The sequence below is a fragment of the Copadichromis virginalis genome, linkage group LG12 (genome assembly GCF_057382275.1).
Source record: "Copadichromis virginalis isolate Kocher_CV1m ecotype Utaka linkage group LG12, C_Virginalis_male_GT1.1, whole genome shotgun sequence".
Classification (NCBI taxonomy): domain Eukaryota; kingdom Metazoa; phylum Chordata; class Actinopteri; order Cichliformes; family Cichlidae; genus Copadichromis; species Copadichromis virginalis.
In genome coordinates this window covers 40,331,072-40,359,009 of record NC_140629.1, presented here as the reverse complement: position 1 = coordinate 40,359,009, position 27,938 = coordinate 40,331,072, and the positions used below count along the sequence as shown (strand labels likewise).

The 27,938-nt window shown below is 49.4% G+C and overlaps 1 protein-coding gene across 3 annotated transcripts; it reads right to left on the bottom strand.

The window, feature by feature from the left end:
* Positions 1-29: 29 nt before the first annotated feature.
* ogdha (oxoglutarate dehydrogenase a) lies at positions 30-27,501 on the bottom strand. Of its 3 annotated transcripts, XM_085476549.1 has the most exons (24): positions 27,395-27,501; positions 24,124-24,499; positions 19,036-19,227; positions 17,313-17,415; positions 15,114-15,158; positions 9,718-9,833; positions 8,141-8,295; positions 7,594-7,740; positions 7,154-7,244; positions 6,893-7,072; positions 6,535-6,663; positions 6,277-6,456; positions 5,970-6,122; positions 5,791-5,893; positions 5,533-5,661; positions 5,305-5,455; positions 4,953-5,080; positions 4,695-4,873; positions 4,468-4,539; positions 4,242-4,367; positions 3,336-3,408; positions 3,000-3,163; positions 2,663-2,817; positions 30-2,581 (listed from the first exon to the last, which is right to left on the bottom strand). In XM_085476549.1, the coding sequence occupies exons 2-24, from the start codon at positions 24,361-24,363 to the stop codon at positions 2,461-2,463; spliced, it is 3,132 nt and encodes a 1,043-aa protein (XP_085332675.1). In that variant the 5' UTR covers positions 24,364-24,499; positions 27,395-27,501; the 3' UTR covers positions 30-2,460. The 3 variants fall into 3 exon arrangements, with proteins under 3 accessions (XP_085332675.1, XP_085332677.1, XP_085332676.1); XM_085476551.1 differs by lacking the exons at positions 15,114-15,158; positions 17,313-17,415 and adding an exon at positions 17,739-17,832; XM_085476550.1 differs by lacking the exon at positions 15,114-15,158.
* Positions 27,502-27,938: the final 437 nt, after the last annotated feature.

Below are 27,938 nucleotides of genomic sequence, written 5' to 3'. Positions count from 1 at the left end.
CAGCAGTGAGGAAGCACAGGAGGCGGGGCTCCTCAGTACATACAGATTTCTTTATTGAATGAAGCAAAATAATGAGAGAACTTCCCCTTTATGAAAATAAATAAATCATTTTCTTTGTCTCGCAGAACGCCACCAGCGGCCGACCGTTTTGCCGCTCGCCGGATGCCAAACACACTAAAAACACGAGACGCTTGCGATCCATTTTGGCACGGGATGAACGCTCGCCGGAAAGGAGGGGGCGGGGCCAGAAGCGAGGGGTTAAATTAATCATCAGCAGTGCTTTTGGTTGAGTTCGTGTCGCAGACTCATTCCCCAAAGATCCCTTCAAAGTAAAAGACAATAAAATCTCAGTGTTAAGCGCTGCCTCTAAATACACACGGACACACCTGCCGACGACAGGTAAAAACCACCACCTGCTGTCTGTAGTGATTCTCCCAGCTAGCCCGCCCCCCAGCAGGGGCGCAAATGATGCTAACGAGCATTTTAAAAAGCAAAAAAAAAGATGAACAAAAAACATTTCTGTAACTCATCAGGATTTCTGTGCGAAGAAGAAGTAGAAGACTGGATCCTGATGATGATGAGGACGAGGATGGAGAGTTCTGTCATCACAGCTGGAGAGTGACCGTGTGGACAGTGGGGTCAAAGGTCATTCAGGCTCAACTCCACATGAACCTTTTCTAAAGCAAATCTGCATCATTCCTTCATGTTGCCATACGCAGGTTGCTGTTGCCTGTAAAGTTGCAGAAATAGAAACTTCTGCAGCAACTGTTTGACGAAGGACAGCTATCGAGCCGTGACATTGCCTGGTCACACCAAACATCTCTGCAACAAAATACCCTGAACAACCCCACCAGACTTCATTCAGAATTTACCCAATTTAAGACGAATGGTACTGAGAAGCAATCTGAGCCGCTCGTCAGACTGCACCAGACTTCATTCAAAATTCTGCCAATTTTAGATGTGCTTTCTTGTGTTGTTTGAATTCCCAGTATTCCCTGCTGTTGGACTTTATTAGAATAAATAAATCACACAGCTGTAAACTACCAGTGTTCATCGGCCAAACTGTTCACACACTAAAACAGAACAACAGCACCAGACTCAAATGAAAATTCATCTAATTTAAGACTGCATATTATTATTATTCATGCTGTAGTTCAGTTTATTTTTCTCTCAGGTCCAACTCTGTAACTCAAACTCTGCGTATGAATCTGACGCCTTCCACACTTCAAACTTTAGTTTAAGAGCAGATTTTACTCTTTTAGACGTTCACAAACAAATACGTCAGAGTTAAACCTCTGAAACGCTCTGAACTCTCAGTGTTATGATGCTTCCTTCGTCTTCCTGTTTCAGACCCTCCTGCTTTAAATACGTTTAAAAAGGTTTAAAAAAGTCTGAAACTTTATCCCAGGTGAGAAGAGTACGCTGAAGCTGAGCGGCCTCGGTGGCTGGGTGAAGCTGAGCCTGAAGGCGACCTCAGCCCTGACACTGCCAGCAAAGCGAGGTGGGCTAATTTAATACCAACATGTTAATAACAAGCTCCAGTTTTCCTCTGCGGGGTTTTTTTTTTAAGCTTGATTTGGTGCTGCCGAAGCAGCCGAGCAGGATGCATCACTGACTCTGAGGAAAAGCTGAAAACACATTCTTAATGGACTTCTGAACCGGCTGTTTGAGAGCAGATCTGTTTGCTGTGACTTTCACTTTCATTGAACGCATCAGCCTTTCCGTAATGAGCGAACTCACCTGTTGAAAGGTGAAAAAAACCTGCTCTCTGCAGCTAGCTGGACTCCCATTGCTTTTAAATAGGAAGTGCTAACAATGCTAACAGCTACTATCTGAAGACGTGAACAGCACCAGACTTCATTCAAAATATATCTAATTTAAGACCAACGTTGCTGCTTTTTGTTGCCCGTGTTTGTCCAAGAAACTGATAAAGTTTTTAAATCATAACAATATTTATGATTCAGAACAAACACTCAGATTATTTGGCGTAAACCTGCTGTTATGCCAAATGTTGCTATTTTTAGACTTTGATTGGTTTAGTCTCAAATGTTTCAGACCTGATCAGATGATGACTGTGTATATGTGTGAATGCGTTAAAGTGCTAATAGTTGGACGTCAGTTCAGAAGTCCATTGAGAATCTGTCTGATTTTAGCTTCCCTCGGCGTCATGGTGACGTTAATGTGAGGTCTGATGGACAAAGACAGCTCAGAGAGAAAAACGGCAGCTCGTTTCGTCTTTGATGATTACGGGAATGTTTCTGTCCGTCACAAACCAGGAGAATAAAGTTTAAATTTGAATCTGAGGCTCCGCCTCCCGCTGTGATGTTCTGGTCGGTGATTTTCTGAATGGACCTCCTGCTGTGCGGTGTGCTCAGCCGTACAGAGGGCTGACTGTGTGTTGTGAGTGTGAATGGAGGCGAGACGGGTGAGGGCTGATTCCAGGTGCTGCAGGTCACGTGATCACTGCTGGTCTCTGAACGCGTCCAGGTGGAAGGCCGTGTCCAGGAAGCGCCGCAGCTCGATCAGGTGAGTGTTTTTGTTTCCTGTGGCGGGAGCGGCTGCCGGGTCTCTGCCAGCATACCTGAAACACAGAGAGGGTGTGGTCAGAGGTTGCACGGTGGTGGACAGATGGTCTGATCATGATGACAGTGATGGTGGTTACCAAACGGGCTTGGCTTTCTGCGTGGTGGTCCTGATGCGAGGCTTCACGTAGTCATAGTAACCCTGGTTCTTGTGCTCCTCCTGACACCAGACCAGGTCGGCGTTGGGGAAGCGCTCCGTCTCCGCCTTCACCTGGTCGAAGGGGAACGGGGAGAGCTGCGGGGAGAGACGGCGTGCCGTTACTGCCTGTTCACCAGCCACTGCCGCCGAGTTCTCTTTCCTGTAATCCCCTAAAGACTGTAACTAAAGCTACTTTAGAGTATGAGTCAGCTGACTCCTTTGACACCGTAAGCCCCTGGCTGCAGCCAATCAGAAGTCTCCGTGTGGCATGCGTGTACCTGCTCAATGCGGCTGATGGCCACCGTGTCCTCCAGGCCTCTGCTCTTCCGCTCTTTGGTCAGCTCGTAGTAAACCTTTCCTGTGCAGAAGATCAGCCGCTTCACGGCCTCTGGACGCTCGGCCGCCACGCCCACCTCCGGGATCAGCCGCTGGAAGTGAGTTCCTGCAGCGAGGAAGAGGAGGTGGAAGAAAAAGGGAAAGCATGGAAGAAGGATAAAGACGAACAAAAGGAAAAGACAAAGAAGAGGAGGATGAATGAGAAGAAAGGAGAGAGGGAGGGTTCAGGCTCGGTTCGTCAGAGCCGTTAGAGCTGCAGGTGTGGGTGGAGGCGTTACCGGGCAGCATCTCGTCGAAGCTCGATCGGGCCTCGGGGTGACGCAGCAGAGACTTGGGAGTGAAGATGATCAGCTGGGGACACAAACAGGAAGTTGATCACATGACATTAGGCTGAACAGCATGTTTTCACAGGGAGTCGTCCACACGTCTACGCCCCCAGACTCCGCTTTAAGGCTAACACTGGTTTTAGTGTGTGTGTGTGTGTGTGATGGCTGCACTTACAGCCACACAGTGGTAATACCCACCATGTTAGCGTAGAGGCTTATAACATTGCATTCACATTTCTTTCTTTAAATATAGGAATTAATTTACAGGACAATAAATAACTGGTTTTGGTTTGGAGTTAATTCACGTATCCACATAACACTGCATTCTAAAATAAGTGCGCACATTGTAGTTTACACTGTTATGTATGATTAATCTTTTGTTTTCTGAGTTACCGTAGTTGCAGCTGTTCCAGTCCCTTGATTAAGGAGCCAAGAGGTGGAAAAGGGGCGGAGCAAGCTTTAAAGGAAGACTGCAAATTGGTTCATGCCATAACTCAGGACCATGGGGGGGAATTGGAGTTCATTATGTTTAGTTAGGTTTTGTGTGTTTTAGCCCTTCTCCTGTTTTCTGTGGGCTGATCAGCCTCTATTTAAGTTTCCCTTTGTCTCGTTAAGTGAGGTCAGTTTGTGTTAGTTATCAGTTGTGTTGTCAACTTTGAGTAGAGTTCTGTTACTTTGACCTCTTTTATGGGCCCAAGATTTTGATTCTTTTTGCATGAGTTAACCAATTATGTTTTTTGGGTTAAATTAAAAATCTTTTTTTTGGACTTTAACCTGTGCCTAAGTTTCCTTCACTGCTCGGTCCATCACAGTGTGTGTGTGTGTGTGTGTGTGTGTGTGTGTGTGTGTGAGGCTCACGGGCTTCCTGAAGGGCAGCAGGATCTGCCGTCGGAGAACGTGGAAGTAGTTTGCAGGCGTTGAGCAGTTCACCACGATCCAGTTACAGTCGTAGAGCTGACGCACGGCGAGGTCCTCGGTGATGTTCTGAGGGACAGAAACCAGCATCAAAACACACACACACACACACACACACACACACACACACACACCGCTCTGACATCACTGCTCTGTGTGTGCGTCTCACCGGCAGGACGTCGGGGTCATCGTTGCACATCTGGAGGAATCTCTCGGGACGAGCTGACGAGTGTTCGGGACCCTGAGGAGAACATTCAGACAGAGCAGCGAGCACGTGTTGATTATCAGAAATAAACGATCACAGATCAGGAACACTGATCAGCTCAGACTTATCGACACTGTGTTGTCTTTGGTTTTCAGTCAGTGAGGAGGAGGAAGGTGCGGCGGCGTCCTCACCATGCCCTCCATGCCGTGCGGCAGCAGCAGCACGATGCCGTTCTGCCTCACCCACTTGGCCTGCCCGGCGCAGATGAACTGGTCGATGATGCACTGCGCCGTGTTCTGGAAGTCTCCAAACTGAGCCTCCCACAGGATCAGAGCGTTCGGGCTCGCCATGGCGAATCCCAGCTCGAAGCCTGCAGACGCAGAAACAACCATCAGGCAAAAACACAGACGCCATCGATGACGCATCATCTGTGGAGAGCGAGGACTGACCGAGCACGCCGTACTCGGACAGCGAGCTGTTGCAGACGGTGTACGGCGCCTGGTCCGGGGACAGGTGGTTCATGGGGATGCAGGTCCTCTTGTCCACGTTCTGGTCGTGGAGGACGTGGTGACGGTGGCTGTGAGGGGACACACAGAGGACACCCGTCAACCACCCGCGCTCTGCGCTAACTTGCTAACGGCGTCAAGACGAGCAGACCGAGACGATTGGGGGCGTTTTCCGATCCGCTCGTCTCCTCCTGACGTCACGCCATCAGTTTATTTTGTGTCGTGGTTTTTCGCTTCTTTAGCTCTCTCTGCTTTGTGTGTCACATGCCACTGCCAGACACGCCTACAGGTTTACCTGAAGGTCCCGCGCTCCACGTCCTGCCCCGACAGCCTGATGTGGATCCCCTCTTTCAGCAGCGATCCGAAGGCCATGTACTCGCCCAGGGCCCAGTCCACCATCCGGTTCTTCACCATCTCGGCGCGGCCCTTCAGGATTCGGCTCAGACCTGCGGCGAGAAACGACAGCGTCAGCTGAACGTCTTCGTTCCCGTTTGCCAGGTCAGAAAGCGGTGCCGTTCTCGACCTCCGTGGATGGTGAAGTCCTCCACGGGGACGGACGAGGCCGCCTGTCCGATGTGGTTCAGGTTGTCTTCGGTCAGGCCGGTGGAGGGGCAGCTCATCGACTTTGGTTGACCGTCCAGGGTGAAAAAACCTGAAAACAGCGAGTTTAAAGGGTTAACAGTCTGGAGCTGAACGCCAGAGTGAAAACAACGTCCTGAGAGTTGAATCTGTGCGATCAGGAAGCTGACAGTGACTCGACCCCGCCTCCTCGCCCTCTCACCGGGCCACGGGGAGTCCAGCCAGTGCTTGATGTGCAGGATCTTCTCGTCCTTGGAGCGAGCGTACGCCTCCTCACAGATCTTATCGTACTTGGCGATCTCCTCCTGCAAACAGACAAACGTTCAGGAAGTGACATCACGGTGACCTGTAAGCAGGATTCGCCTGGTGGGCGAGTCCTACCTCATACTCCTGCCGGCTCACGGCTCCCTCTGCGATCAGCTTCTCGGCGTATTTCTGCAGGACCGGCTTCTGCTTCTTGATCTGTTTGTACATCAGCGGCTGAGTGAACATCGGCTCGTCCATCTCGTTATGACCCATCCGACGGTAACACACCTGCACACACACACACACACACACACACACACACACACACACACACTGTAAAGACTGTTTCCAGCTGTGTGAACAGGTGGGAGCAGACTCCAGATGTCGGCGATCAGCTTTGAAAGCTTCGTGTCAGAGAGTGTTTGTCTGCGTCTTTACTGACCAGGTCGACCACGACATCTTTGTGGAAGGTGGCTCTCCACTCAGCCGCCACCTTGCAGACGTAGATGACGGCTTCGGGGTCGTCGGCGTTCACGTGGAAGATGGGAGCGTTGACGACACGAGCCACGTCTGTGGGGTACGGCGAGGAGCGGGCCATGCGAGGGTCGGTGGTGAAGCCGATCTGCAGACACGACGACAGAGAGGTGTTTGCACGGCGGGCTGCGTTAGCGGCTCACGGTCTGTTTCTTTGTGGCGTTACCTGGTTGTTGACCACGACGTGCACGGTGCCGTGTGTGGTGTAGGACGGCAGGTCGGACAGGTGGAAGGTCTCATAGACGATGCCCTGACCGGCGAACGCGGCGTCTCCGTGCAGCAGGATGGACATCACCTGCGCAGAGAACACATGAACTTGATGACACTTTCTCAGTCTGTGATTGGTCGAAAGCTCGTCCTGCACAGAAACACCTCCAACAGTTTCCAGGAAAAAAAATGAGCCTGCGCTGTTTACCTGAAGGTCGAGTCTGCTCTGAGCTAGAAAAACTACCTGGACCTGTAACAGTATCTTCACAGTGCAGTATCACTACTATAAAGTATCCGAGTACTTCCGCCAGACTTACTCTTTTCCCGTCTGTGTCCCCGCAGTAGAACTGGTCAGCTTTGGTCTTTCCCTGAACCACGGGGTCCACGGCCTCCAGGTGAGACGGGTTCGCTACCAGAGACAGCGTGATGTTCCTGTCCGTCACGCGGTTGATGCGGCGATGGTACATCCCCAGGTGGTACTTCACGTCGCCGGAGCCCTGAGAACAACCACGACAGGTTGGATCAGACGGGGAAAGAAAATCGAGAGTAAACGAACAAACAGCAGTAAAAACAGCGACCTCATCAGCTGCTTCCAGTTTGGAGTCGAACTGACAGAAGATCTGCTCCAGCTCTTTCCGGATCACGTTGGCCAGGACGTTGAGACGACCCCTGAAAGACACAGAGGCCATCACGGCGCGCTCGCGGCGTTCGTCTTCACACAGGTGTGAGCTGAGCCTGTATTTATTTACTCTGTCGTCTTTGACTGAAGCAGAAATACATTAAAATTAAAAGCAAACATTTCAACATGTTTGTGCTCCGACTCCTGTCTTCAGTGCGTCACTGTCGGGCTGCTGCTTTTGTAACCTTGAGGAGCGCTGACGCCATCAAACTCGCTGATTGGATGCAGATTTCTCCTGGAAGCTGCTGCCTCCTTTCTGATGACATCACGCAGGTGTCATCGACTGTGGAGCGGCGTGCGTGCGGTCGGGTAACAGAGAACAGCAGCGTGTGGTTTTACCTGTGGGGCATTCCCATGATGACGTTCTCCACGCCGTTCTCAGACGACTTGTCGATGATGGTCTTCAGGGCGGGGATCAGAGACTCGCAGCCCTCCAGGCCGAAGCGCTTCTCTGCAGACCACTTCTTCTGCAGGAACTCCTCAAACCTGAACACAGGCAAACACGCCGGTTATTCCCAACGCAGACTGCAGATTCGCTTATTGCAGCCGCACCGTGTTTCCCAACGACTCGGTGTTGCAGTGGGAGATTTCACAGCAGACATCCCATCGATGGGACCAGCGTGAGGATCAAACTGGTTATGACTGAAACACCAGAGCACTGAGCTTCTGTTTCTCAGAAAGCTGAGGTGACTGAAGTGGCGGGCTTGAGTTTCGCTGCGGGTAAAACCACCACGAGCTGTCAGAAACGGCTCGTGGTGGTTTACGATGCTGACGTACCTCAGGGTTCATCTTTTGGTCTTCTGTGGCTCCGCCCTCCTGCTCCAGCTTATAAAATCAGTGTGTGGATGAATCTGCGTGAGGGACCTGAGTGTGTGGGGGTTCTGACCTGGTGGAGCGGACCATGCGGGCCAGCAGCGTCCGCTTCTCCTCCAGAGTGAACTGCATCACGCCCGGAGTCTCAAACTTCTGCCTGATCCACTGACACTGATCCAGGTCGTTGATGAACATGAACTCCACCCCGATGTGCTGACAGTACGCCATCTGCACCGACACACGCACACAGACGCACACAGTCATTGTCCTGAATAATTTGCCTGTAAAACATTTCAACTGCTCATTTCCACTTCCTGTGTCTGTGTCTGTGCGTGTCTGTGTGTGTCTGTGTGTGTGCGTGTGTGTGCGTGTGTGTGCGTGTCTGTGTGTGTCTGTGTGTGTGCGTGTCTGTGTGCGTGTGCGTGTCTGTGTGCGTGTGCGTGTCTGTGTGTGTGCGCGTGTCTGTGTGTGTGCGCGTGTCTGTGTGTGTGTGCGTGTGTGTCTGTGTGTGTGTGTCTGTGCGTGTCTGTCTGTGCGTGTCTGTGTCTGTGTGTGTGTGTGTGCGTGTCTGTGTGTCTGTGTGTGTGTCTGTGTGTGTGTCTGTGTGTGTGTCTGTGTGTGTGCGTGTCTGTGTGTGTGCGTGTCTGTGTGCGTGTCTGTGTGTGTGTGTCTGTGTGTGTGTCTGTGTGTGTGCGTGTCTGTGTGTGTGCGTGTCTGTGTGTGTGTGTGTCTGTGTGTGTGTCTGTGTGTGTGTGTGTGTGTGTGTCTGTGTCTGTGTGTGTGTCTGTGTGTGTGTGTGCGTGTCTGTGTGTGTGCGTGTCTGTGTGTCTGTGTGTGTGTCTGTGTCTGTGTGTGTCTGTGTGTGTGTGTCTGTGTCTGTGTGTGTGCGTGTCTGTGTGTGTGCGTGTGTCTGTGTGTGTGTCTGTGTGTGTGTGTGTGTGTGTGTGTCTGTGTGTGCGTGTCTGTGTGTGTGTCTGTGTGTGTCTGTGTGTGTGTGTCTGTCTGTGTGCGTGTCTGTGTGTGTGTCTGTGTGTGTGCGTGTGTGTGCGTGTCTGTGTGTGTCTGTGTGTGTGCGTGTCTGTGTGCGTGTGCGTGTCTGTGTGCGTGTGCGTGTCTGTGTGTGTGCGCGTGTCTGTGTGTGTGCGCGTGTCTGTGTGTGTGCGTGTCTGTGTGTGTGTGTGTGTGTCTGTGTGTGTGTGTCTGTGCGTGTCTGTCTGTGCGTGTCTGTGTGTGTGTCTGTGTGTGTGTGTGTCTGTGTGTGTGTGTGTGTCTGTGTGTGTGTCTGTGTGCGTGTCTGTGTGTGTGCGTGTCTGTGTGTGTGCGTGTCTGTGTGTGTGTGTGTGTCTGTGTGTGTGCGTGTCTGTGTGTCTGTGTGTGTCTGTGTGCGTGTCTGTGCGTGTCTGTGTGTGCGTGTGCGTGTGCGTGTGTGTGTGTGTGTGTCTGTGTCTGTGTGTGTGTCTGTGTGTGTGCGTGTGTGTCTGTGTGTGTGCGTGTCTGTGTGTGTGTCTGTGTGTGTGTGTGTGTGTCTGTGTGTGTGCGTGTCTGTGTGTGTGTCTGTGTGTGTCTGTGTGTGTGTCTGTGTGTGTCTGTGTGTGTGTGTGTCTGTCTGTGTGCGTGTCTGTGTGTGTGTCTGTGTGTGTGCGTGTTCACCTCCAGCCGGCGGATGATCTCCTTCAGCGGCAGCACGCTCTCCGAGCCGCCGATGAAGGTGGTGGTGGGAAGCCGGAACACTTTTTCCAGGTCCGACTCCTCCAGACCGTAGAAGCCTACAAGTCCCATGAAGCACCACGGAGCAAGAGGGGAGGGGGAGGAGCAGGAGAACGAGGAGAAAGAAGGGAGGAGAAGAGGTGAGACAGAAAAACATGCACAAGGAGTTAGTGATGAAGACAAGTTTTAATCAACAGAAAGGGGGAGATTTACACATGCAGGAGGATGAGGAGGAGGAGCAGGGGGAGGAGGGGGGATGAAGAGGAGCAGGGGGAGGAGGGGGGATGAAGAGGAGCAGGGGTAAGAGGGGGGGATGAGGAGGAGCAGGGGGGTGAGGAGGAGCAGGGGGAGGCGGAGAGATGAGGAGGAGCAGGGGAGGAGGGGGAGATGAGGAGGAGCAGGGGGAGGAGGGGGGATGAAGAGGAGCAGGGGAGGAGGGGAGATGAAGAGGAGAAGGGGTAAGAGGGGGGATGAGGAGGAGCAGGGGGGTGAGGAGGAGCAGGGGATGAGGAGGAGCAGGGGATGAGGAGGAGCAGGGGGAGGAGAAGGGGAGGAGGTGGCATTAGAGTAGTGGAGGTTTTAATGGTTTTAGGACAGCAGAGGAGGAGGTGTTGTGGGTCCAAAACAAATAAAATAAAAGTCGTTAGTGTCGACAGTTTAGACCAATCAGCAGCCTGAAAGCTCGACAGACCGCCTTCATCATCATCATCATCATCGCTGCTGCTCCAGCACCATCACAAGAACAGCAGCTTCAGTCCACTCAGGCGCCGCAGGTTTCTCCACCTGAACCTGCAGGACGTCTGTTTGAATCATAAGGACGTGAATACCGTTTCACACTGCTTCCTAACAAACGCTTGCCGTGTGACGGTCAGACCTGCTGCGGCGTGCAGACGTGAGCGTAGGAAACTATTGGAGCGCGAGCTGACTGAGGCGTGAGTAAAAACACGGCGCTGTACAGGAAAGGGTGCGTTTGATTCATTAGTGCAGCGAGACCCATTCAGAGCTGATCCTGTGGTCACAGCCGGCTGGTCGCGCCGCACGCCACTCGTCAGGTTGATGAACTGTTACTGACCCTCACGTCTGTGGGCGTCGCTTCAACATGCTGTAACACGGGTGACTTCCTGCAGGAGCCGAACGCTGCACAGCTGCTATTCTCAAATACACAAGCTCACAGACTCGGGGTCAAACGCCGTCACTGAAGCGGGGAAAACATGGAAGTTAAAAGGGAGTTCTTCCTTCCTACGGTCGCCAAAGTGCTTGCTCATACGGGGTCACATGATTGTATTATTGTAGAGTCTACCTTGCAATATGAAGCCTCGGGGCTGAAACCTTCAGGATGTCATCATTGATTAACGTGATCAGATATAATCTGGTGAACACAGTGAGACAGTTTCAAACTCGGACTCCGTGGGGTTTGTGAGGATCTCCGAGCTTCTGTGCTCCGAAACAGAAACACCAGGAGCGTTTCTGATGACCTGCGTGTCGGCGCTGGTCTCCGATACGAAACTCCACGTCAGCACAGCGATAAGCTGAAGAAGCAGTGATGACAGAACGGGATCATTTGACTTTAAACTGATTCTGGGACGTTAGGGGAGGAGGTGTGATGAAGTTGGAGGAGCGTCTCTTTGAGCACTCGTCGTGCCTGCAGTCTCACTTCAGGCTCAGCCAATCAGAGAACCCGCACACATGCAAAGGAGCCACTCAAAAGGCTCAATCTACCTCACATAGCAAAGCAGGATGTCCCCATGGACGCTCGGCTGACAGCTCCTGCAGACCACCACCAGCGCCCCCACAGATCACCACCAGCGCCCCCTACAGACCACCACCAGCGCCCCCTACAGACCACCACCAGCGCCCCCTACAGACCACCACCAGCGCCCCCACAGACCACCAGCCTCAGACGAGCGTCTGCCTTCTCCTGAGTCTGTAAGCATTTCTGTCCGTCTGTGCGACCGTTGGTCTGTAGTAACTGTGTGTGTCGTGCCCTCCTGGACTGAACTCCCTTTTCATCCACCCGTTTTCTCTTTCTAAACATTTCAGCCTCATGGGGGCGCTAATCACAGCCTGTCATTGCTTTTGTACTGAAAGCAGTTTATTACTTTAAAGCGGGGCCTGTGTGTAGATAGAGTAGATGTAATGCTGCCCCATGTGTGCAGGTCTGAGTGTGTGCTGCCATCCTGACGTCTGATTCAGGGTCTTTCATATTTTGAGGAACAAACCTCAGACAGCTGCTAAACTGACCTCAGTGAAACATCTGGAGCTGCAGCTCAGATGAAACATGCTCAGGATGTTTTTTACAAAGCACCTCTGACGTCTTTGTTCTCGAGTAAAAACAGAGGCTCTGTCCTGAGGTCAGTGCTCAGTCCCTGCCCTCTGTGACAGTAACAGCTGGACTCAGACCAGTGTGACCTGTGGAGCACCAGCGGGCAGTTTACGCACAGCTTCTTGCTGCTCTGTGCAGTTGTCCTGCTGAGACAGTCTGACTGATATATTCTGTTTCAGGTCGGCTTTGAACCTGGTGACAGGGCTGGAACACACAGGCGGAACATTTTCTCCTCCCAGCCTCGATTTGGGCCTCAGTAACATTTTTTTCGTGCTTCTGTCCAAAAACATGAAGCTAAACTTGAGGAAACGGGATCGACGCACTGAGCTGAAACACGCGCGAGGTCACTGACATTACACGACGTGAAGCAGCGTCAGTGCTCAGATATCAGTAGGGCTGCCACGATTAGTCGAATGTCAAAATCGTCGACGCCTGATTTAATAGTCGACGCGTCGTTTGAAGCTTTGTAAGATCACAAAAGACGCAGGAATAAGTAGCAGGATTTAAGAGTGTAATAACGGACAAACAGAAGATGGCAGCACTGCATGTACAAGGATGCCAGCTGCCGTTAAACTCAGAAGAAGAAGAAGTAGCTCTGTCCCAGAATTCATAGCGCGGCCCAGCTTAGTTTCCAACAATGGCGGCAGCTAGTTAGTTTTAATATTACTCTTATTATTCTTTCTGGGTCACAAAATAAACGTTGAACATATTTTCAGCCGAGAATGTAGCTGTGTAAACCTCAAATATCTGCTCAGTTTATCAGGACACCACATATTTTCAAAAGCGCTCCGACGTTTTCGGAGACGTCTGTTACCCACTAGCTCGATAGCTAGCCAGGGGCTAGGCTAACTAGAGCCGTGAGAACACCGGACTCCCAGCAAATCGTTTTCAAACCCACCGCCGTCTTTCGCTACTCAGGTTAAACATGATATATGAGTCACTTAGATAACTTACAAATGTTATTGTTTGGCTTTTTTTAGTATTTTATTTGTTCCTGAGTAAATCTGTTTGGCTGAGATTAAAGTTATAGTTTTTACACAGCTGAATAAACATCAAGCAGACAGCTGATTATCAGAAGTGTGAGATGCTCCAGAATATACTCCGGTGTCCTGTTATATTTTAGATAGCAAGGAGTTTATTAAACTTCACCGAAACAATCTGCAAATTTCATTAAAATTGAATAAACTATCATCTTGTCTTTATTTTTAGTTAGCACCTTAAAAGCTTAAAGCTGTAAGCTAATGATAGTTATATGAGAGCAGATGCTGCTGGTGCAATAAGCTGTAGTTTTACGTCCAGTGGATGATGATCTGATTAGTCGACTATCAAAATAATCGTTTGTGGCAGCCCTAGATGTCAGACGCCCCAAAGACAGATCCAGACGTCACTGCAGTACATTTACAGATTCATAACCAGCTGCGTCTACAAGGACAGTATGGCAGATCTGTTATTGGTAATCTGATGTCACTAAACAGGGCAGCTTTATCTAAGCCCCTCCCCCTGAGCACCATGTCTGTTGTAGAGCATTGCTCACTGCTGACTGGATGAACGCTTTCGACGTGCGACATGTATTTTTCATCTGGACGGGTAACTGATGCAAAGCGCTACAAAGCTAGCTTAAACAAACTACCTGTCAGGCGGGGTTAGGAAAGGTGTGCGCGCACATTTGTGCCGTACTCTGAGCGGCCAGGCGGGCGTATCCCAGTAGATCTGACATCACATGAAAGCTATGGATTAGCCTAGCAGACACCTAGCAGCTACAAAAAGAGGCCACGCCCCTAAAAAAAACAACCTTTAATGCTAATGTGAGCTGTAACATCATCCCGACCCAATTATCCACAGAGTTTGTGTCTCAGGCTGCTGGACACGTTTAACATTGGGACTGACTCGCTGCTGCCCCTGCTGGATGCTGGAGGAACTACCGCGTTGCTTCTTTCAGGGTTCGCCTTAATTTTCAGCATCGCTGAACATCACTGTAGTCTGTGCAGGAGGTGAGCTTCAGTTACCTGTTAAACTGAACAGTGACATCTGCCAGCAGGGAGGAGCAGCCCAGTAACAACAGCCTGATTTTTATTAATAACCAGTATATAAATATGTTTAATCCACGTGGACACATCTGCATCTGAGGACAACTTTTTGGGATTTCCTTACCTGGATGATGGAGCATGCATCAAGCCATAGTTCAGAGCACATTCAGAGTCAGGCCCAGACACTAATGAACATAACGGTGAACTGTGGGACAGAGCGGGGGTCAGCACGCTAGCAGCAGCTAACAAAGCTGAGCACAGGGGACCCTGAGAGGAGGCGGAGCCTGTCAAGTCAGACGGGATGAACTTCCTCTCAGTGTTTCCTGTGTGCTGCTCAGGCTACAGGGAGATTTCACCGTGGTTCAGCCCACTGAGACAGAATCCACAGGAGTAAAGAAGCAGCAGAGTCTGAGACATTTCAGGCAGACGATGCTGCCGGCGTGACCGTCTGCACGATTTTTATTTTCCCGTCTCACCTGTTGATGCTCGCTTTCTTTCTAAAAAACAAAACTAACTGATGTCACATTTACTGAAACTACAGCAGCAGGTGAAAGTGATAAACTGAGACATAAAATTACAGTTTATACTCTGCTTCATGAAGACATATCCCTCTAATCATGTGATTATTTATACATTTGTCTGGGTGCACATTACTGCCCAACACAGGCCTGCAGGTACACTCTGGCCAGGTGAGCGTGGGGCTGGTGAGAGGATCTGAGGACTGCAGCTGCACATGTGAACATGCTTCCAGTTTGGTTAAACCGCTGCAAGGTCACAAACGTGCTTCAACTCCTGCACAAAGACAGAATCAGATGCTGAACCAGATGAAATCTCTCCGCGGCGCTGCGGCGCCCTCTGCAGGAGCTCAGGAGCCCACCGTCTGCTGCGTTGATGCTTTCAGCTCCTGCAGATGTTTCCTTCAAACTACTGCACTGACAAACTCCACTACAGATCAACTACTGACTTCACAGCAGTGCTGGTTCTCGTACCTCCGACCGTGAGAATGTGCAGCCTCTCCTTGAACACAGCCAGGTCTGGACGGGTCACCAGCAGGGGGCAGCAAAGGGAAGAGACACCCGGACACCATTAATGACCTGCAACCCCCTTTACACACCACCAGCACCAACACCACCACACCGGCCTACAGCCTCATCAGCGCAGCAGCCGCCCCGCATCTCGCGTCTCCACCACCGTCTGACCCCGCGATCAAAGAAGAAGAAGGAGCAGTGGAGAAGGAGAGACACATGTAGCGCCATGCTAAGGTTAAACAGCGTCGCCACAGCCGTCCCACACCGAGGCCATTCAGGTCACCTTCAGATGGACTACTTCCTGGGAGCGCTAATACAACAAACTGAACATGGCACACAGAGCAGCTCGAGAGGGGCGTGTCCTGATGTGTAACAGTGGGTGGAGTCACAGCTTCAGGGGTTTATTTAGCCGCAGACAGTGAGGCGAAGCCACAAACCTTTGATCTTTGACTTCCTGTTTCTGACGACACAGATTGAAGCCGAAGCTGAACGTTAATGAGCCGTTAGCAACATTCAGACTGCGAACAAACAGGAAGTACTGCTTTATTCTCGTCTTCCTCTGTGGTGGTTTAAAAGCACCTGGAACCAGGACTGCTGTTATTTAATAAATGTCCTGAGAGGAAGACGAGGAAGAGCTCTGAGACGGAGCGTCTTAGACTCACGGTCACCTTGGCGGGGTTTCAGGTCCAAACTTGCAGGAAAAGATCTGAGCAGGATTAGCAGTGGAGGAGCGCTCTGGCTAACGTGGTGCACAGCCCAGCGTCACGCAGCAGAAGCTCAACTACAGCAGCAGCCCGCCGCTGCCCAGAGACTCCGACGCCGCCTTTTTCATCTTCAGAAAGATTCTGTGATCTTTGGCAGGTCTCGTGTTCACACTGGGCTCCGTGAACGCGTGCGTGGATGAAACGCTCGGACAGCTCGCGGGTCGCTCGGTTTGAATCAGAAGCTTTAATAAACGAGTGTCATCATCCACGCCGTTTCTACACGGCCCGCTGTGGTGAGTCTAAACGAAGCAAGCGCGAGCAGACCGCTGATTGTTCTGGTCGCCAACAGATCGCTGCGGCCCAAACAGGAAACCGAGAATGCTGCCCTTCAAAGTAAAAGCTGCGCCACAGTTCCAGATATCCTACGACTCCACGTGGAGTCAACAATGGGCGACTCGCGTCCAACAGAAACGGACTCAGGTGGCTGAGAACCATTAAAGGCTTCATCCTGCTGCATCACTAATGCCGATCGTGTTTTCCAGCGGAGAGGAGCTCCGAGTCTGAGCGTGAGGTCTGAGGCAGTGAAGCCGGTTACCGCCAGGCCTCCTGGAGCCACACCGAATCAGGACGTTTTCTACAGAGGCCCTGAGAAAGCTTTCGGTCCTCGGCGGGGACGTAATCACCTTCAGGAAAAAGGACGTTCCCCTTTCATTAAAAACACCTTCAGTCAGGCTTTTTAGATCTCAGAGAATCATCCAGATTTTAAACTCGGGATTAGGATTGTGTCAATGTTTTCAGTGTTTCCCACAAACTGAAGAAAACCATCCACACTTCAACAGAGCGTGGAGGAGAGACTGCGACTACACACCACCACCGAGAGTTTACACAGACGCAGGACTGAACCTCTGATCTGGTAAATGCTGTTTATTACAGAGTAACAGCGCTGCAGCCTCACTGTGAACCACATGATCAGAACCCGTGTCACAGTTTGAGGGTTACAGCCTTAAGCTCTTCGTTTTAATTAAAATATCATATTTAAACTAAAATAACAAAAAAATAACATTTAGTTTGTTTGTTAAATGAACTTAAATGATCACAAGTGTCACAAACATGTGATGATCCAGACTGTGATGAATAAACTGGCACTAACGTTCACGTCAGCACAGCCGTGCGGTCTCTCCTCACGTCTCCGTGCGGGAAACACTGAAATGATTTGAGGTTAATTCTCGGACCTTCATCACAGAACGAAGGTCTTCAGATGTTAGATGAGGAAGAACGATTCAGTTTAGACAAAGAATAAAATCCTGAAACAGAGCTCGATTTAAAAACAGAACGTTATCGTACAGCAGAAGAAACTCTTCTGCTGTACGATAACGTTTCAGAGACTCCTCCAGCCAACGAGGAGGAGCGCTGAACACACGAAGAGGGGGTCGATTTCTGAGGGTCAGCTCCTCACCCAGCTTGTCGGAGGACGTGATAATGTCAGTGGGGACACACGAATCCAGATCGGCGTCCATGATGCCGAGGGGGTCCAACTGGGCCACGTGGTGCCCTCGGATCTACAGGAAGTGACAACAGCACAGAGCCCACCCAGGGCAGGAAGGGGGGGGTGAGAACAGGGTGAGATGAAGGAGGAGGAGGAGGAGATGCAACCAAATAACAGACAGAGGATGAAGAGCGGAGCAGATGAGAAGCAGGATGGACGGAAGAAATCAGAAACGGGAGAAACGGTGAAAAGTTAGGAAAAGCAGGAAGTGTTAGAGAGGAGGAGGAGGAGAGAGGGGGGAGGGCGGGTGGGAGGGAGGAGGAGAGAGGGCGGGTGGGAGGGAAAAGCAAAGTTAACATCACAGTCTGTTTGGTGGTTTAGTTGTGGCGCTCTCACCAACATCCTGGAAGCCGGCATTCACCGGAGCGTCATCAAAATTCACACAGCTGATTCCCAGTGGATCCAGGTGGGCATTGTGATGACCCATCACCTGAACACACACACACACCACAACAGGAAGCTCAGGCCCTCACAGGTCCTTATGACAGCGTCACATCACGTCAGGGTCAGGATTCGGGCTTTAATCCAGCCGGCTGCACATCCTGTTGCTGCAGAGTCACTTTGAACTTCCCATGTTGTTGCAGTATATTAATGACTAACCTCGTGTTGTGGATGGATTATCTCAGTTGTTCTCCTGGCTGAAGTTTGGTCCGTTTACAGCATCCTGCCATGTGATTGTATTTGTCTCTAACCATCAGGAACCTTCACGTTAACTTTTATCAAGTGGAAAAGTGTTAGCGTTCGTCCTCCAGCTTCAGTGTTTATGCTAACCTAGCTGTTTTGCTAGCGGTCACGTAGCACATCATTATATACCAGCTAGCCCAACTTCAGTAACCCTACAAACGTCACTGCTGTTTAGTTTAAAGTCTTCATCTATGTTGGACGTGACAGCAGAGCTGTACGTTTGAATTCTTTCAGAAATCTCTCAGTCAGAACATGCTATATCATGTTTAGGTGGAAGCCAGCGAGCTAACTTCCTGCTAACTTCCTGCTAACTTCTAACTCTGTTAAATGTAATAATCCTTTTCATGGATGCCTGGATGTTAAACTTCATAGTTACACCTGGTAAAGCAGCAACGCTGATCGTTTTATAAAAGATGAAAGAATTTAGACAGTTTTAACTCTCAGTGTTCGTTTGACTTTGGGACCTGAAGCTAAGTCGCACTAAAACATTTTTGACCGATGTTTGAGCGCCGTGTACCACATAAAATCAGTTCGAGGTCAGTAAGCACAACCAGAATTCATACGTAAGGCTCACTGTTGATTTTTGAGAAAATTAAAGGATTTTAAGTGCGCCTTAAAATCCTTTAAGCACATGTTTCAAATTACACTGTGATATGGATTTTAGACCATATCGCCCAGCCCTACTGTGGATGTTGTCGACACTCGGCTCTGATGGATGCTGATCATCAATTATTGATCAGGCTGAGTTTGTGTGACCTGTGAAGACCTAAACTCACCACACCAACGTCTCCATCAACAAACAGCAGCCATCAATAAGCAGGTGAACAAACAGGAAAACATTTTACAGCACAGGCTTCACTCTATCAGTAGCCAAAGGTCAGAGGTCACTGACAAACACAGGCTTTTCAATAATCTTATGGATGCATTGATCGTGTTTGTGTGTGTGTACCTGGTAGGCCCTGATGAGCGACTGCACAGCCAGGTGATCCTCCACCAGCTTCTCCACGTTGGGCTGAGCTCCGACCAGAGAGGAGAGCTGGGGGGCGACGAGGCTGGACGCTGCAGACAGCCCCAGAGGAGACTGGTAGGCGGCGCCGGGAGGAGCGCCAGCGTTGGCGTTCCGGAAAAACACATCCCACGACTGCAGGAGAGGAAGAAGAGAAAGATGTTGATGATGCCATGAACAAGGCTCAGAGATCCTGATCTTACTGCACTGAAGGCACCTCAGCGCCTGCTGTTGCTGTGTGTGCTCTATAAGTAAGAGAACTTCCTGTGGTGGGTGGAGTCAGAACAGCTAACCGACAGATAACCAGTGCTGAGTCAAACATGGACGCAGCATTATTTATGGCGTTTGACGGTTGACCTCAGAGATGCTCAAAGCTTCGATGAAGGAAGAGGGAATCTGAGGGCACGCCGTTTCACCATCAGGAGGTCAGAGGGCCTTAATGAGCTCTGCTCTACATCACGCCGTTTCCGTGGTGACCAAACACACACACCAGACTCCTCCACAGCGTGAGACTGACAAAGTCACACAGGAAGCTTTAAAGCCATCACAGCGGGTTACGCCTGCTGAGTCACAAGGTGGAGCGCGTCCAGATCCCGGCTGACTTTTACACACTTCAGCTGTTCTGCGTCAGCGAGCACCCGCCCCACAGTACACTTTACTTCCTGTGTCCAGCTAGCAGGCTAAGCTAATAAGAGCAAGGTCACGGTGTCAGGTCGTTACATAACAGATGTGACATGTCACACACACACACACACACTCTGTACCAAGAGGAGTGTGTGTGTGCACCTGTTTAGATATCTTTGTGGGGACCAACAGTCACTTGTGGGGACAAAGCGTCCGTCCCCAGTTTGAGGCTCAAAATGTGGTTTCAGTGTCAGCGTTACAGTTCGGCTGAGGGTTAGAAACTGGGAAGAGATGTTGTCAATTAGATGTCCTCACTTTCAAAATGAGAATACGTGTGTGTGGGGGGGAGGGTTGTCCTCTTCTTGAGAGTAAAAACGGTGTGGGTGGAGCTCTGATCAAACGCTGCGCCTCTGACAGATGATTCTCTCGTTGTTTAGGTTAACGCCTTCAAAGTACTTCCTGTTTTTAAATCGGCCTTCGTTAATCGGACTCGTTTAAAGTCATTAAAGAACTGATCGAAGCCAGAGGGCCTCTCAGTCTCACTGCCGGCCCTGAAGTAGGCCTGTCACGTGACTCGAGCTTCTGGGGGCTATTATTAGCTGGCTGTCCTTTAGCGCCCGGTCAGAGAGCTCACCAAAACAAACGCCGTCACAGCCATGTCACCTTCACGACCCCAGAGCGTGTTTGAAGACGAATAACGGAAAAATGAAACAGACTCATTTACAGCTTTTTAAAGAAGACAGAATCGAGAGCTGTGAGCTCCACACGCAGCACCGGTCCCCGACACAGATGCCGTGATGCTGCTGTCTGCATCACATGCGTGGTTTTAGATTTTAGGTCTCACGTTAGACATTCGAATCATAAACAGGGACCTAATTTAACCTGAACTCTTCCATGGCATGCATTTTAATCTCTCTTTGATATTTGGGCTGGTTAGGACCTGATGAATGTAAAAACAAAGAATTACCAGATTTTTCTTTTACCTAATTTTTGTTTATGAGAAAAATGAGAGCAACATACGAGGATATTTATTTAAAATTTCAACAGAACAGTTGCAGCATAACGTCCTCGTAAGTGGATATCAGGCCCTTACAGAGCAAGATTTAGTATTTTGGTCTAAATAATAATGGACGTCAGGTTGATTGTTTCCATAACTCTCGTCTGTGCTTCCTGTAGTCAAAATGATTTTCCGGTCCTAAATAAGTTTCCAAAGTTTAAGATGATTCACGCTCTGGATGCGACTCATCTTTGACGGTCACAGCTGACGATAACCTGCTCTGTACAGGACAGACTCATCTGTGTGTCTTTAATACTAGTAATCCGGAACAAACAGAACCAGAATACAAATGTTACCGAGCACCGATTTGGTAGTGCGGTGTTTAAGTGATTACATGTTTAATTATTATTGATACGGTCCCGCCCACAGGTCACCTCCTAACATTAGGTAAACTCTAATATTAATGTGAGCAGACCAAATAAAGCAGAGACTGTGTGTCTGCTCCTGTATTTGTATAGTGCTTTACACTACATCAGCCACACACACAGGTGATGGCAGCTACGTTGTAGCCACAGCTGCCCTGGGGCGCACTGACAGAGGCGAGGTTTGCATCACATTTCACTCGTTAGCTAACTAAACTGTGATGTTAGCTTAGCAAGCGTCATGACAGGTTAGCTAACGTACGTGAACGTGACTCTCCCACTCAGAGGTGACATCACAGGAGCTTTACATGCAGATTTAGCTTCAGTTTCCTGTGAAATTCTTTCACTTTTAAATCTGACTCCGTTTTCTTCCATCCAGCTGCTTTGCCGTTCGCGCTACGCTCCTCTTAGCATCGAGTCTTGGCATGTGACACGGGTGACACTGCCCCCACAGGCTCCTGTAGTCTACAGTCCACGCCACTGATTATCCCGATGAACCACTGCTGTTACATAACGCTGATGGTATACTGTACTTATTTGTTTTTGCTGCTAAAATGAATGAAACGCACCGTCTCCATGAGTCTCCACAGAGCTTATTTCAGACTTTCTAAGCACTAACGGACCCTTTAAACCAGGGTGGGCAACTCCAGGCCTCGAGTGCCGGTGTCCTGGAGGTTTCAGATGTGTCCATGATCCATCACAGCTGATTTAAAGGGCTAAATAACTCCTCAGCATTTCTTGAAGTTCTCCAGAGGCCTGGTAATGAACTAATCATGTGATTCAGGTGTGTTAACCCAGGGTGGGATCTAAAACCTGCAGGACACCGGCCCTCGAGGCCTGGAGTTGCCTACCCCTGCTTTAAACCCTTTAAAGCGCCGTCCTGACACAGCTGCTACTCTTGAACAGGATGTTGTCACATGACTGGTCACATGTGCTCAGAGCACACTGAACATGTCAGTGTGGCTGTAATGTGTTTCAGAATGTGGACAGGAGGAAACGCCTGCAAACACATTTTAATGCTCGTCCTTCGTCCCAGATATCAACAACAGCATGTTCCACATGTTCCTGTTGTGCAGTAAAACCTGTATGATTCTCCACATATTATTATTCTGAGTTTGCCTCATTTCAGTAACACACTACAGCACATTACAGTGTCCAACAACAAAGAGCTTCAGAAACCTGGAGAGTTGTTGCTCAAGAGCACTTTAAAGAACGTCTGCCTCCTTGGAAACAAAATACAAAGAAATGAGTGGCTCAAGACTTTTGCACACACACACGCATCATATCATTACAAACAGATGCACACCACTGTTTCCCACAGCAGCTTTTTGTGCACACGACACTCATCTGAGCTTTTTTTTGTTTAATCTGACTCATCGAAGCCTCAAGAGTTTCCCCACTAAACACTTGCTTCACTCTTATTTTGAAAGAGTTCTGTTACTGCTAACCAGCGGGCCCCACACTTCCTGTATCATGTTCCTCGTGTCCTTGATATCTTGCAGCAGCTTTTCGTCAGAGGTGGACGGGTCCCCGAGCAGAACCAGGACCAGCTGCACAACAACATGGAGGAGATGTTTCACTGCAGGCCGAACCAGCCAATCAGAAGCACATATGTAATTTAACACAGCGGTGGCACACGACGTGAACACGTGAATCACCAACGCTGTGGTTCATGTTTCTTGGAGGACATTCATGGAGACCTCCCAGCAGTGAACGCCAGCGCCGTGCGTCACGACACAACGAGCCATGTTTGTCACTAACAAGGAAGCACGGCGTGTTCTTTAAAGGTTCCACCCAGCTGGAGCGTCACACTCACTAATCCCGCCCTTCTCTTCAGTTTTCAGCCAATCACATTTTAATCTTCTGCTCATTTCTCACATTTTATCGTGTTTATCATCGAACCCTCAGGAAATGAAGTACGGGGAGAAAATAAAGAAATGTGCCACTGCTGGTTTGGCCAACGTTTCCCGAGCGTTCAGTAGTTTAGCGACATAATGCGAATAGCGGCGAGCTAACGATGCAGTTTTTCCTGTCAAGCCTGCCCTACACATTCACTTCCACTTGTTTCTACTCGTGCCATGCTGACATCAGCTCGTCACAGATCTCCTTATACGGTGATCTTTGACAAAAACCGTACAACCCGCTAAGAGTGGTTGTTGCCCTTCTCCGTACTTCCAGAATCCAGCCAATCAGAAGAAAGCATGCTTGTAGAGAAGATTCACCTGTGATGGTAGTTTTAAATAATGGAACATTTCTAAAAATGCTTCATGCAAATTCTTTAAATGCTTTGTTTACTGCACGGCTCAGTAAACACGAGCATTTCCTCCACGTTAGCCACTAAAAACAGAGCTGCTTGTTTTACACGGAGACAAATGTGCAGTGAAAGTATCAGCTCAGTCGGTTTCAGTCAGGGCGACGGCAGACTGACACTTTCTTTATTTCAGAACATTATTTTTTACATTTCAAGTGAAATAAAACATCATATTAATATTTAAAAATATAAAACTGTACGTGAGCGCCTAAAACTGTCTGACCCGGGGCTGCTAGAGGGCCCTGAACTTTTATCTTCATCATTTTGAAAGACGTGGGCCTCACAATGGTTTCACCCGAAACCTCTGCTGATAGTGGCCCACACCCTTTTCCACACCTCGGCTCATGGGATGGGGCGCATGCTCAACAGTGGGTCAACGACCCTCTTAAAGGACACTCCCACTAGGGTTTAAATTTGTGGGACACTTTCTGTGTGTGGAATCTATCAATACTGTGGAAACGCTGCAGGTGCTTTGGGTGTGCAGCTGTTTTTATGTGTTCAAAATCACCAAAACCTTTAACTTCTGATTGTCTGGGTTCTGGGTTTATGTCCCATTACACTGAAATGCTGCTGAAGTCCTTTGGAGGGTTTGTCCTGCATCGATGCTGCCAGCAGTAAAATCAAACCAACCTCTGCACCGACCACTCCACACCTGCAGGGGCTCCACTGCTCCTTACCTTATGAACACTCTTGGGATTTTCCAACCAGGCGTAGTACATCTCCTCCACATAGTTGGAGCTCGTCCCATTCAGGAACGGCTCCGAGGCCACCGGTGCTGTGTAACACCTGATTGGCTGAAACGTCCTTTTGCCACCCGTGGAGGTGACTGTGATTGGCCGCTGTTGGCCGACAGTCTGAGCCGCCTGCGAGGCGGTGAGCGGACGCAACCGCGCCGCACAAGTCCTTAAACGATGCATGAGCAGTCCTTAAAGTATCACACACGGCGGTGACTTTCGGTCCGACAGTCCGGACGTCCTCGACCTCACAACGACGCAGAAGAAAAAAGCAGGTCAGTGCCACAACAGGAAGCAGTCAGACGTCCACGTCAGTCCACTGAGAGAAGAAGAGAGAGAATTAGCCCCCGTTCTCCAGACCACAGTCACCTTTATTCAAATGAGATGTGAGAGAAAGCTGTGCTTTAGGATTTAACGATGGCGGTTTCTGTCTGACGAGCTTCTAATAACACTGCGAGCGCCGACTCGAGCTGCTGTTTGCAGAGGAACACGATGTCAGAGTCAGGGCTGATCTGCGGCGCCTGACAAACGGCGTCCTCAGAAATGCGGCACAGTGGATTTAAAGATGCTAACGTTCAGATTTACAGACAGCAGTTGTCAGACTCGCACTTACTTCACCTCCTTATGAACAGAGGCTTCAAGTCTGACTGCTGGAGCTCTGACAGCCTGACAGACACGTTAAAAGTGCGCGCTTAAAGATCTCTTTACATCAGGCGGAACGGTCACATGACCTAATGGTGGTTTTGCACTCAGTAATCAGTGGCGCCCGGCTGAATCGGCCCCGAGAAGCCGGCTCAGGGCCAGGTCACAGATCACTGACCAATCACAGACATGAACTTCAGTCCAAAACATGTGAGCAACATTTCCTGACATCAGAGGCCGGCGCCGCGCTCCAGGAACGACCTGTAAGATCGGTGCATCGCACGCTTTTACTTTCTGTGCAGGTCGCTGCCAGCAGTCACATGACTGCACTTGCAGAAGGAAAACAAAAACACCTTGTTCCCCTGCAATAAAGTTTATTCAAAACAGACCTGCTGTTTTCACACACAAGACGTGCCATCTCACCCTTCTCCAGGTAAACACTGTGAAACTACGAGAACACCGAGGTCTCTGCCTCTGATTTTTGTTCCTTTAAAGGTCTAAAGTTCCTGATTTGAGGAAATTCTGTGAAGCACAGCAGAACAACACACTGCAGAAATAACGACTACAGTTTGATTATTGATAAAAACGGCACAGCCTCCTCACACCATGTCTGACTTTTAGCTGCTGTTTTAAATTTCACCAACCAGCAGAGAGCCTGCATGAGGGTCAACGTATCCAGGATATCTTTCCATATCTGGCTTCACTCGCTAACTATCAATCACACTGGGGCGGGGTCACATGACAGGTTTATCAGTGTTCACATGAAAGAGACACAGTTTGGAGCCTCTGACCAATCAGAAACATGCACATGCGTGTGAGAGAGTAAAGGCCTAAAAACTCTGCATGAATGTGTGAGCTTTGCTCAGTCAGACTGGAAAACAGCTGCTGGATTAATAAAGTTTATCCAAAGCAGGAAGGAAACCAGTAAAATTGTGACTGAACAGACGCCTGTGATTAAAACCCTCTCGCCACTCTTGTGGTAATTAAAAATCTTTAGTTTTGGCATTAAATGCTCTGAGAGGACAAAGAGTCTGTTTACATGTTGATGAGGTCAGGACGCAGCAGCAGAGCTCCTCCTGAGTTTCTTCCATCAGATAAAGAGAACACCTTCAGACCCTCTGACTGTCTACACAGAGGATCTTCCAGTAAGGGTGACGCTCTTTTCCAGAAATCTGATTGGTCAGTAGGCTGTGTTGGTGACTGCTGAGCTCATATCTCAAACAATACCCGCCCCAGAGCAAAGTACCTCGCCTCGTATAGGTACTCCACCACAAAACAGGCCTGAGAGGTCCTGCAAGGTCAGCAGGGTTTGTCCTGCTCAAAACGGAGCAGAGTGTGAATGTGAGCTCAACACAGTGAGCAGAGTCTGCACTTCCTGTTTCTATGACCTTGTGAAAAACAATATATGTTTTCTGCCTGAGATAATTAAACCAAACTAGTTAAAGTATATTTATTACAATCCTGGGAGCTTTTCTTCTTCGCAAGTTGAACATCTCAATTCTTTGGTCATGTGACTCCCAGCAGTTTTCTGGATTGATGGGAATCTTTTAAACTGGTGTTGCCTTTTATTTCAACTTGCAAAACAGTGAGCTGTAACTCACGCAGGTCATATTGTTCCTGCCGTTTCCTATAACAGCTGCACAGATGCTGGAAACCCGCATGTATCCCGCAGACTGCTGATCAGAGATCAGTGTCACACTGGGTGTCTTTATACTTCTGACCGGTGCTGACGCTGCGAACAGGGTCAAGTCTGAAGTCTTCTGCAGATCTTCACAGAACTCAAGGAGTTAAAGTTCTCCAAGGCCTTCTCAGAACCCAGCCACAGAACCGGAACCGTGTCCTTCTGGGAGGCGGGGTCACCTCCCAGCCCCCCACGGGCCTGCTCTCGCCCCCCACCGGGACTTTCTGCTTTGTTTTGACCTTGTTGGGGCTCCACTCCCAGCCTGCTCTCCTTCCCCTTAACCCTGCCTGGACCCGCCCACTACCTGCCTACCGCGCCTCCTGACTGGCTGCCTCTGAGAAATCCAGACTTCTCTATTGGCCACCCGGACATTCGATCACTTTGTCCTTTCACGAGTCATGAGTTCCCGAAAATGCCTGGCCGTGTTCCCCAGACATCGTAAAATCATCTGTTTTGAATGCATAATGGCTAAAACCCGCTGTGTGTGACGCCACACGGAGCGGCTCTCACGGCGCAAACTCTTAGCTGCACGCTTAGCTTCAGCGCTAACGCGGCGCGTTATATAATTAGCTGATTAGCTTCACAAAACGCCCCTGCTTTAGATTAACAGCTATTAGCAGTTTCATTCTGAATAAGTTTCTGTGTTTGCATTCAGTGGAGGCGTTTGCTCCGCTTATGGAGTCTTTAAACGGACGGCCTCGCTCCAAATGTTACTTTAAAAGGCCGTAGCGGCTAGCACGCGGCTAGCAGGCTAACAAGGCATCTTCGCATTCGTCCAGACGGTTTTCATTTTCCACGAATCAAAACCGGAACCCGCCCCCGAGTGAGCCCGCAGGTCGGACCGTGTCCTCGCTCACGGCCCAGCGTCCCCCCTAAATGCCCGGTACTGACCTCCAAGCACAGTGCTGGGCTCCCTCTCGGCCGGTATCCCGGATGCCCTTCGCTTCTCCCGGTAAAATGATGACAGCTCGATGTGTTGAGCACAGGAGCAGAGCTCGCGCTGACGTCACCACGTACAATGAAAGGGGCGTGGTCCCGCTGTAGAAAAACTACAAACGGAACTAAACAAATACACTAACAAGGAATCTTTTTTATACTTATTTAAATGTTTGTTGTGGAAAAAGTCATTCAACAGTATTTTAATTTTTTTTTTTAAATATTTCAGTAAAAATAACAACTTAAGTCTAAAATAACAGTTTAAAAAATAGAAAAAAAGTACGGCTTGATTTTATTTTAATGCCCCAACTCCACAAAACTATTTAAAAATACAGTTATTGTATCAGGACATTAAAAAACCCTTTTGGTCCTAAATATATTTTTAAAAAACCTGTACAATTCTAAAACAACTTTGAATTTCAAAAAGATTTTTTCAAATTGAAAGTGTGACAATGACTGCAGTCAGCCTGTGAGTGCTTTTCTGTATATTAAATGGATG

Coding starts and splice junctions, on each gene's coding strand:
- ogdha (XM_085476549.1), bottom strand. CDS start 24,363: ATGCATCGTTTAAGGACTTGTGCGGCGCGGTTGCGTCCGCTCACCGCC. Junction 7,741..8,140: donor CGCATGGTCCGCTCCACCAG/GTCAGAACCCCC, acceptor GCCTGTGTTCAG/GTTTGAGGAGTTCCTGCAGA. Junction 2,582..2,662: donor CAGAAAGCCAAGCCCGTTTG/GTAACCACCATC, acceptor TCTGTGTTTCAG/GTATGCTGGCAGAGACCCGG.